Source organism: Tubulanus polymorphus, chromosome 10, assembly GCF_964204645.1.
Source record: "Tubulanus polymorphus chromosome 10, tnTubPoly1.2, whole genome shotgun sequence".
Lineage (NCBI taxonomy): Eukaryota > Metazoa > Nemertea > Palaeonemertea > Tubulaniformes > Tubulanidae > Tubulanus > Tubulanus polymorphus.
Window position 1 is genome coordinate 8,865,907 of NC_134034.1, and position 11,028 is coordinate 8,876,934.

General features: G+C 38.3%; 5 protein-coding genes across 5 annotated transcripts; 2 read left to right on the top strand and 3 right to left on the bottom strand.

Moving 5' to 3' along the window:
* Positions 1-53: 53 nt before the first annotated feature.
* Positions 54-824, top strand: LOC141912032 (uncharacterized). The gene is made up of 3 exons (XM_074803197.1): positions 54-228; positions 366-594; positions 694-824. The coding sequence occupies exons 1-3, from the start codon at positions 78-80 to the stop codon at positions 710-712; spliced, it is 399 nt and encodes a 132-aa protein (XP_074659298.1). The 5' UTR covers positions 54-77; the 3' UTR covers positions 713-824.
* On the top strand, positions 722-1,782 carry LOC141912031 (uncharacterized). The gene is made up of 3 exons (XM_074803195.1): positions 722-865; positions 1,164-1,309; positions 1,430-1,782. Exons 1-3 carry the CDS (start codon positions 726-728, stop codon positions 1,663-1,665), a joined length of 522 nt encoding a protein of 173 aa, XP_074659296.1. The 5' UTR covers positions 722-725; the 3' UTR covers positions 1,666-1,782.
* On the bottom strand, positions 1,761-2,861 carry LOC141911561 (uncharacterized). The gene is made up of 2 exons (XM_074802549.1): positions 2,584-2,861; positions 1,761-2,181 (listed from the first exon to the last, which is right to left on the bottom strand). The coding sequence occupies exons 1-2, from the start codon at positions 2,859-2,861 to the stop codon at positions 1,761-1,763; spliced, it is 699 nt and encodes a 232-aa protein (XP_074658650.1).
* Positions 2,862-3,081: 220 nt separating this feature from the next.
* LOC141911562 (uncharacterized) lies at positions 3,082-3,855 on the bottom strand. Its single transcript, XM_074802550.1, has one exon. The coding sequence runs from the start codon at positions 3,853-3,855 to the stop codon at positions 3,082-3,084; it is 774 nt and encodes a 257-aa protein (XP_074658651.1).
* Positions 3,856-3,904: 49 nt separating this feature from the next.
* LOC141911563 (uncharacterized) lies at positions 3,905-6,661 on the bottom strand. The gene has a single exon (XM_074802551.1). The coding sequence runs from the start codon at positions 6,659-6,661 to the stop codon at positions 3,905-3,907; it is 2,757 nt and encodes a 918-aa protein (XP_074658652.1).
* Between the last annotated feature and the right edge of the window lie 4,367 nt (positions 6,662-11,028).

The window sequence follows — 11,028 nt, forward strand, 5'->3', positions numbered from 1 at the left end:
TAATAATATTAGTTCTTACTTATAAGAATATAATCTTATTATTCATTTAGTCAAATGAGGTAACGTCATCAAACGCTATGGAAATAGAAGGTCTGAAACGTGCTGCAGAACGATTGAAGACATACGAAATCACAGCTTTCATTAGCGATATGCACCCTTCAGTGCATAAGTGGGCTCGAGACACCTGGAAAGTATCTCATTACTTTGATACCTGGCATTGTGTGAAGGGTAAGTCAATTATCAAATCAGAATCCTGTTATAACATCCCGCTCTACTTTGAATCAATATCAATTTCACTTGGTGTTAACTCATTCTGGTATGAGAGCAACAGACATTTATTTTCTGTGTAATATTATGTTTTGCAGCAGTGATTAAGAAACTCGAGAAACTCAGTAAAAAGAAAGGTCTCGAAGATATCCAAGCTTGGATACAAAGTATCCGAGTTCACCTGTATTGGTGCGCTATGTCGTCGAAACCTGGGGACCATGAGGATATAAAACGAAAGTGGGAAACCTGTTTGGAACATATTTCAAACAATCATGAAAACTGTATGCATGGAGATTATGAAAAGAAAAAAAAAATGGATATTACCAGGTATCTATGATAACCAAAAGTCTTCATAAGCTATTGACTTGATACATGGGTGATTAGTTGCATTTTACATGTACATATTATATTTCGTCATTTTTCTAGATACATATGCCGCAAGTGAGCTCGAGAAAGTAATGAAAAACACCAGAACAGTGAATCAAATCGGAAATATGTCATCGTATGGTCAGACGAGCTCTGTAGAAGCATTTCATAATGTGTTAAACCACTTTGCACCTAAGATGATTCACTTTTCATATATTGGAATGCTTAGCAGGTTAGTAAAAAGTAGCTGTGAATAGCTTCAACTTGTTAAAACACTCAACATTCGTCTAATAAATTAGTGTCTTTCTTTAATTTTTTTAATTTCCATAAACCTAAAGTGCGTGGGACATGAACCTGAGACTTATAAATCCTTCGTGGCTTTGTTTTGGTTCCAACTCGCTAGTGTTGCCATCTTTTGGTTTTTATTTTAACTTACTACATCTGTATGATTTCAAACCAGGCGATATGGAATAAATAAAATATTCAGATAATATTGTCACATAAAATATGAAAAATGATTTCATTTTTAGGATGTGCACAGCAATCTTGCATTACAACGAAAATAGCGGCAGACTTCAAGCTAAAACTAAAGATGGGAATGAGCGTTTCACTGTATTTTATCCAAAACACAAAGATGGTCACACGCTTCGTAGAATATTGACCAAAGCAACATATGGTAGGTCACAATTGGATGCATATTAGAACCCTTTGATCATCGATAGTTTATAAACATATCATTGAAGCCTGTCTATAATTGAAAGCGGATCCTCATTTGCTTCATCAAATATCTTTTTAGGTTATGTCGATGAATGCGTTGTTGCAGCAATAAAGATTGCAAACAAGGAAGTCGAAGTGAGTGATTACTGTACTCCTCCACCTCATTTGAGTTCTCAAAAAGTGAAAGTAACCAAGGAAGAAGCCATAAACCAGCATTTGTCTCGCTTCAAGAAAGTTACAGAAATCGTGCAATCGAAGCCTCAATCCTCAGGACCAACACAGCAACAGAAGAGAAAAAGATCAAATAAACTGTAATCAAGATAACGATTAATGAAAAACTAATTCCTGAAATAATTTGTCCGTTTTATTTAATAAAGATACTTATATTATTATTTACACACATAATTCACTTAGTCGTCCAGTTTTGGCAGCCTGAATCCTTTATAAATGGCGAATTCTTCATCACCGTCTTTCGGAAAGTGTGCCCGGATGCACGAAACAACACAAGATGGCAAAGTAACCCTTATCTTAGGTCCACAGAATCCCCAGCACCAACGAACAAACTGGCGATACGCAATATGTCTGTATTTATCATTGGTCTGGCCTTCAAATGCTCTTCTGCCGTATTGGTTTCTATAACCACTCCAGGCTGTTTGAAGAACCCAGACATGTAGGCACACCCCCTTAAATCCATCGGTGTCAGTGATGCAGTTGTATTCCCTGGAATCGTATCCTTCGAGTTCTCGAATTTTCCCGGCAACAACATCTATCTCACTGCAACACACACATTCCGGTTCTGTTGTTAGAATTTGACAATGGGTACATGTACACCTGTGAAAATAAATTAAAACATTCCATCAAGACATGAAAGGTGGATCTAATTATTTCTCGTCTGGGTCTAACTGCAGTTTGGGTCACCTTTCCACTGTGTGACGCTAGTTGTTAACGTAAGGTTAGGTACATAACCATTAGGGACACCTAAACTGCAGTCACTCCCTGGTCTGGAATGAGATATCGGGTAGGCTTTCTAGCAGTCTCTGATTGCCGTTTTAGATGGCTTAGTTAGTTTATACTGAATTCCTTAGATACCGGCTGTACAAAAAAAAACTACAAAAGACTATAGAAAGCCTTCTGTTTTACTATTGGTTGACGGATGAATTTAATAACCGAATCCACCATTATCCTTAGATTGTGTCGCCCCATACTTTGTTAACAACAATAGAAATCCCTTACCATTCATTGAACCGATGAACATCTAATCTAGAGATTCTATCCGGTCTATTGTCCGGTCTAGCGCCGTCTTCGTCATCGTCTGATGCATCAGGCTCGTACAAATACGGCGGCTCTGCAGCATTAAAAACGTCCATATCGGGCCCCATTTCGCCCACCTCAATTTCAGATGATAGTGCACTTTCATCTGAGAATTCTCTTTCGCTTATATTTTCGCTCACTTCGCTAGATGAGGATGAATAGTCGGAGGAATAATCACTGCATTCTCTATTGTCGGCCATTTTGTTTCTGTTTGTTGTTCTCGGTTATACGTCATTCGATGACGTCATTGCCAACGCACGTGGCAATGTAGTCAAATGTAAACAAATCATCGGAATTTCTATTAAAAGTCGTATTTAGACCAGTTAGCTAAACCGTAGAAATGTTTTATTGATATCAGTCCAATCTACGATGATTCATCTACCAAATTAATCATTAAGAATGCAAAACCTGACTTATGTGTCACAAATCCTTTAAGGATTCGAATTCGTCGCTATAGTATTTTCTTTGTTGACATCGGATTAGAACTTCCGTAGCTATTTCTAGCGATTTGACTGATGGTCTTTTGACCTTAAGTTTGATCAAGGCCGCTTTAACGATCTGCCTAGGTTGACCATCTATTCTACGTCGCATTTCTGCCTTAGATTTCAAATATGATTTCACGGAAATAAACCAACCAACCGCGCGCCTGAGTCGATGCCAATTAGAATAATGATTTATCACTCTATCTAGACCTGATTCTTCCGTAACACTGGTGACACCGCAATGTTTCACCTCTGAGTCGCACTCAGTGCCGATAATTTCACAGTCTATAGGCCAATTTTCTTCGGATTCGTAGAGAAACGATGGGCCATTAAACCATCTATTCTCTCGTTGTTCATCTATAATAGTAAACCCACGTGAGGCATCATCTGCCGGATTGAGTTCAGTATTTACGTAGCGCCAATTACTTATATCGGAACCCTCTCGTATCGCTGACACTCGATTTGCAACAAACGTACGATATCTCGCGGTTTCATTTCTCAGATACCCTAAAACTACTTTACTATCAGTCCAGTAAATCAAATCATCCACTTTAATATCTAACTCTCTGATGATCGCTAGACTCAGCTTAACTGCAGTAAGGGCGGCGGTCAATTCGAGACGTGGGATCGTAGTGACCTTAAGCGGAGCCACGCGAGACTTTCCGAGCACAAGCATACACGATACATTTCCCTGTGAGTCTGTGGTCCGCATGTAAGTGGCGACACCATAACCCGATTCGCTTCGCATCAGCAAAACAGTGTTACTGACACTGTTCCACCTCTCCAAAGTTACACGGATTGTAACAACGACGTATTCTTAATTTATTTACACGCTGAATACTCTGTAGCCTCGTAGCCCAGATTTCACGCTCTGATTGTAGTAGTTCGTCATCCCAGCCAGCATCTCTGCGACACAATTCCTGTAGAAGAATTTTAGCAGGCAGTATGTATGGTGCCAGAAAGCCAATTGGATCATATATACCGCTCACATAAGATAGAATAGAAAGTCTCGTAGGAATAGTATCTGAAGTCTCGATATCGAATTTGAATACATCAGACTCAGCGCACCATAATATGCCCAGCGTACGTTCAGCTGGGAGACTAAAGTCGTTAGAGTTCATATCAGCTACATTTTTTGACAACTTTGCTTCGTCTATTGATGAAAGAACGCAACGACTATTGCTTAACCGTCCTGTTAAGCAAAATCCTCCGCAATTACATAGATTACTTACGCCCGCAACGAGGTCTAGGGCTTCGCTTTCAGTTTTAACTGATTTAATGAAATCGTCGACATAAAAGTTTCTTAAAACACACTGGCGGACTGATTCTGCAAAGTCGGTATTGTCATAAACCGTCTGGTGGAGTGCATAGTTAGCACACGATGGAGATGATTTTGCTCCGAACGGATGAACAGTCAAACGATAAATCACCGGGTCGGTTTTCATGTCTCCGTCTTTCCACCATAGGAATCTAAGCAGATTGCGATCTTCAGGTGGTACGTGTATTTGGTAAAACATCTTAGTTATATCCGCCTTTATGGCTATTGCATTTTCCCGAAATTTAAGTAGTACGCCTAATAATGAATTCGTAAAGTCAGGTCCTTGTAAAAGACAATCGTTCAATGAAACTCCGAAAAACTTGGAGGAACCATCGAAAACGACCCGTACTTTTCCTTGTTTTGCTGCATGCAACACCGCGTGGTGCGGCAAGTACCATGTTTTTCCGGAAACAGCGACATCGTACAATGGTACTGGCTCAGCATGCCCCAGTTCAAGCATAGTGTCGATAACAAGTTTATAACTATCGTATAGTTTCGCATCGCTAACTAACTTCCTCCTGAGACTATTCAATCTGCGCTCCGCGTAACAACGATTATCAGGTAAACAGACGTTTTCCGACACAACAGGCAACCCAATACTATAGTGGCCATCACGCAAATTTATCGATTTATCGACTTGCTTGAGGAAACGCTTATCTAATTGCGACAGTTCTTGTTTCTCAGTACCAAAATGATCCGGAAAGTCCAAGGCCATCGCGCCACGAACTAGATTTTCTAGGTTTTGGTCGTGAACTTCTGTAATGGCTATACTAGCGGTAAAGAAGGAGCTCGCCTCCTTAGGGCACAGGTTCCAAACGACCCAGCCTAGAGCGGTCTTACAGGCATGCGGAGAACCAGGAGGTCCCGTACGCATCTCTACTGGCGTATATGCCTCTGCGATATTATTACCGATTAGAATTCCGATTTGTTTACAAGGTAATTCAGCGACACTAACATCGTGAAGATGCGGCCATTTTCGAACATCTTCAAGGTTCGGTACATACCTTGACGATACGGGAATGTCAGCCTTTGAATAGGCTCGCGGAATTAAAACAGATTCGCCGGTCCAATAATTGTGAACAGATATATTATTTAATGCGTATGATTCGATTACATTGACACTATCGATTGTCTGTACCGACAATGTACTTTTCTTTCCCGAACAATTCAATTGTTCACGAATCTGATCACTAACAAACGTGATGGTACTTCCAGGATCGAAGAACGCATATGTCGTGACGGATTTTGTACCATTTTTAGTACTCAAGCGCACTGGAATGATTGCTAACGAGCAGCTACTTTGGACTCCTGTATGCCCCGTGAGTCCTGTTTCGCTAGGGCCGGTAACTGACGAATTTATACGATCACGAAAATGTAGCACGGTGGGGTGGCTCTTACCACATTTCTCACATACCATTAAATTTCTACAAAACTTCTTACGATGACCGGTCCTTAAGCATCCAAAGCATAGTGAGTGACGTTTCAATAGTTCCGTTTTACTTTCATCGGTGTCTTTTTCGAAAGACTGACAATTTAGAAGATTATGCGATTCGTCTTTACAGAAAATGCATGGTCTGCTAATACTATTTGCTGATTCGCTCGGATTCGATTCGACCTTGTTAAAACGGAATTTATCGTCGGCGGTTCTACGTTTTTCACTATAATTAGCCTTGTGTGCACTAATAGTGAAGCTTCCAGACGGACGAGGACTTGGTTTTTTATACGGAGCCGGTTTTACGCTATCAATCAGCGATGTGCTTTTACCGTAAATTGGATCATTAAGCTTTCTAGACTCACGACTGACGAATTTAACAAAAGCTTCAAATGTAACCGATTCTTTGTTATCTCGAATTCGAATGACCTGGTTACGCCAACGATCATGTAGGTAGTACGGTAACTTCAACATAAGCCCTTTAATGTTCGAAGAATATTCTAAGACGCGAACGCCATCTATGTGCTTGACCGCATACAAACACTCGGTGAGAAAGATCGAAAATTTATCTAACTCCTTCGGTCGATCAGGTTTAATCAATGGCCAGCTGAGTGCCTTGGCTATGAAAGCGTTTGCGATTACCTCTGTATCTCCATACCTAACTTCAAATTCTAACCCAGCTTGATACCCGGTAGCTGGCTCTAAATAGCTGAATCCGCTTACTATATCGTGTGCTTCGCCAGAGGTAAACTGCTCCAAAAAGTTCATTTTCTCTGCTGCATCCGAAGTGTAACGTACAATGTGGCTGTCTAACTGACGCAGAAATTTTCTAAACTTTAGTGGGTCGCCACTAAATTTCTGCACCGTTGTGTGTGGTTAACGCAATTCTTGAACAATCGCAAGCGTGCCGTTAGGATCGGATGCTGGTCTATCGGGTGTATTACTCCTCGCTTCAGATACCGATGAGTCAGTTTGCTTCAGACTAACGTTTTCTACAGCGTTGTTTGACACGAAATCAATAGGTGTATCATATTTTTCCAATATATTAGATCGCGCTTCAGTCTTTTTCATTTTAGTTAACAATTCTAGTCGTCAAACCGTCTTCTCGCTATATTAAGTTTCATTTCTAACGCTTTAAAATCTGCTGCTAATTCAGCTTTACGTTGTTCTTCTCGAATACGCATAGAACGGACAGAGGATGTTGTTTGACCAGATGCAACTGACTCATTTTCGGATTGGCCGTCATTGTTAACGGGAATGGTTTCTTTTATTACGTGACTAGATTCTGCGACCCATTCTTGAACCCTTTTTCTAACTGTGATTTCATCATCTGAGTTTGAGCAGTCTCCAGGCAGTGAAACACCTGCCGTTCCGAGTGCTGGCATAACACGGCCAACTGGAGTCCTATATGCGACTAATGAATGACTCTTCTTCATTTTACTAATACTACGGCGTGTCGTTAATGATGTGGGGCTTAGAACCTTCTTAGCTAAGAATAAACTAAAAATCCACGGTATTTAGTTCAAGGTCGTCATATGCGTTTATTACAGCGGAAACGATTAACTACAAAATACAAAAAAGGGAATATAAGGACACTTAGTATTTAAGATATTAAAGCAAAAGATAAAAAATGAAGTGAAACCTACCGACAGTGAAGCCACAGCGACAAAAATAATAAAACTATGCGCCCAAAGCGCCCGAAAGACAATCCCCGCGAACACGCCAAAAAATATCTCCACCGACCTTGGGGAGACGGACCGCAGGCCGGACCAGCGTAAACTAAAACGAGCAGCCGGCTGGGGGCATACATTACATAGCTAATTTATCTAATGTATTTATGACGCCAGTGTTATTTGTAATATTGATAGTTTGTGGTTGTTCTGATTCCATTTATTATACATATTTTTTTACTAAATTGATTTTAGAAGTTCAATGATTTATATCATGTATTATTTCAATCATACTTTACTAACACTTTTAATGTTTAAAAAACTCATACAAATATAAATATTGAAATAATGTTGTAAATATATCTATATATCTATTCTATAAGAGCTTACACTTTCATATTGAATAATCTGTCAATTTAAATGTTATTCATATATATGATTATTTTAAGAGTAATAGGGGTAATAGGCTTTCAGGATAAAGGTTGAACGGGCGGGTGAGTAAAAAATGGAAAACATGAAAATAATAACAATTTCTACTTGAATTAGGAGTGAAACTCATAAAAATGAAAAATAAATTCGAGCGTGTGAGAATTTATTTTTCATTTTTATAAGTTTCGCGAGTAATTCAAGTAGAAATTGTTATTATTTTCATGTTTTTCATTTTTACGAGCTCGACCGTTCGACCTTTGTCTTGAAAGCCTATTACCCCTATTACTGATATATATACAATCCAGAGACAAAGAGACTAATTCAAGTAATCAGAGATGATACAAACTAAAGGAAAATTAACGTAGAAACAGTTACACGCTAAAATAGATTAAAGGGAAGCAAACTAAGGGGTAATTATAAACAACAATAGTGAGTATAAATATAAATGAAACTTGAAGTCAGTAGTAAAAAGAAAGACAAACTAGGGGGCACTTAAATTAAAACGAAGGTGAATACAAGTTAAGTCAGAGACGAAATTGATGAGAGAACAAATAACAAATAATCAAAGGGGAAATCAAGTGTTGAGTTTAACCAGTTTACAGAGGAATTTTGATATAAGTTTATTATGGGGTGAAAAACCATTACAACGTTGTTCGAATTTTCAATAATTAATGCAGATTCCAAAATATGTCTTCTAGTTTTATCGCTGCAAGGGTAAATTAATTCAGCATTAGCAAAATCAAAATTGTGTGAAGTCTGAAAAACATGACTAGCAACTCCGCTTTCAGGTTTAAAGTTTTTTACATCTATTTATGCTCTTTTATGCGTTGATTAAGGTTCCGACCTGTTTCTCCTATATATACTTTGTCGCAAACTTTACAAGGTATTTTATAAATTCCACAGTTTAGGGATTCGGTTTTCGGTTTGTTATTAATCAATATGTTACTAAGTTTATTATTGTATTTAAAGATAAGTTGTTTATTTAGTGACCGAAGAGAAACTTTAGAATTCTCGAGGAAAGGTACATACGGTACAATGATAGGCTGTTAATCGGTAGCCAACGTAGGAGTTCTAAGGTTGTTATTGCTAAAATGCGTAGTACGAGCTTTAAGTAGAGCTTTTTTCAATAGGAAATCGGGGTAGGCAAGTTTTTTGAGAGATTGGTTAATATGTTGAATTTTCATCGGGTAGAAATGAGGGGTCGCAAATTCTCAAAGCGCGAAGAAATAATCCTTGAGCTAAACCGAGTTTAACATCCGGAGAAGTAAAAGAGAAGTAATTGAGGTAGGATTCAGCGTTGGTAGGTTTCCTATAAACCGCGAATTTCAAACAGGATCCACAGTTAAAAATCAAAACATCCAGAAAAGATTTTTTTCTATTAGATTCCCATTCATACGTAAAAGCCAGAGACGGGTAAAGGGAGTTTAAATATATAAGAAAGTTATCAACATTGAAGTCAAAGGGAACCAATGCCAGAACATCGTCAACATATCTGAGCCAGATTTTAGGGTGAATATCAGTATAAAGAGGCAATATTTCAGATTCAACATGTTCTAGGAATAAATTAGCTAGAATAGGACTAAGAGGATTTCCCATAGCGATACCGAATGTCTGTTCGTAAAAACAATTGTTGAATTCAAAAAATGAGTCCATCGTACAAATAGAGATAAGGTCGATGATACAATCCGTAGGAATGCCGAAGTTAATATTAAGTGATGGTAATCTGCGTTTTAAGAAATCAAGAGTAGGTCCAAGAGGAACATTGGTAAAAAGGGAAGTAACATCAAATGATATAAATTTGTCGTTGCCAGGGATGATATTCTTAATACGTTCAAGTAAGTGTTGATTATGGCGAAGGTGCGACGGAGAGAACGAACCGAGCACCGGAGATAACTGTTTCGCGAGATATTTAGATAACCGGTATGTAGGAGAATTACAATTGGAGACTATAGGGCGCAGTGGAACATTATGTTTATGAATTTTAGGCAATCCATAGATATATGGTAAAGAGGGAAGACGTGAATGGAACTTATTCAGAGTTTCTTTAGCCGAGGGGAAACGTTAGGTGCCAATATAATAACATGCCAAAATGTACGGTGTTCGAACTTCGCTGAATCGATGAACCAATGAATCGCTGAATTATAAGATAATTATCAGTTTTCTCCAACTAAACTCTTTTTCTCAAATTATCGTAAACCAACGTTACCAATACTTGAATTTGGAAGTGAATGCGGGCTAGAACCAACAAAGGTACCGGTTTAAGGTGCAGATATACAGGGAATCCCTCTCATAGCGACCAACACAGTTGTATATCCCTTCTTTGCCGATTAGTAAATAATTTTTGATCTAAAGGACTACAGGACCCGAAGAAGTCGAAAATACTCTAAAGCGTGTTAACTGTAGCTAAATCAAGAACTTCCACAATAGAATTTTGTATCATGAAATTTATTATAGTTAAACTATAACGTTTCGGCTGTTGACTGACAGCCATCTGACTAAAAGCCCTTATCACTAGGAATGTCTCCATTCCACCTGATGATGGATGTTAGTCAACAGTCGAAACGTCGCGGTTTCAAATTTAACAAATTTTATATTATTCAAAATTCTATTACAGGATTTCTTCATTCATGACCCCAGGGACGATCAGCAAAGGCTGTTACCATAATCCAAACGAAATCTTGAATACCATACAAAGTTTCTTCTATTAAAATTCGATCAAATATGGGCACAATTTAGATGATTTCTTTAGAATGTTAAAAATCCACATGGATATAGCATATTTTGTTTAGAAAAATCAATGATTTCCCGAAATTAGAATCCAGGGAAATTCGAACACTCCGAAATGCACATCTTAATTTAAGATGCGAAGACATCCAGGCCCCCGTTGAAAATAAACCACCATTTCAATAATGAGAGGTTAGCCTAAATCTATGATTGCGCTTTTAATCTAAGAATTTAAATAAAAAATAAATGCAGACCTATGCTTGAAAATAGCTGCATTTGTTCAAATTGAATTCTTTATTCAGTAGAGTTTTC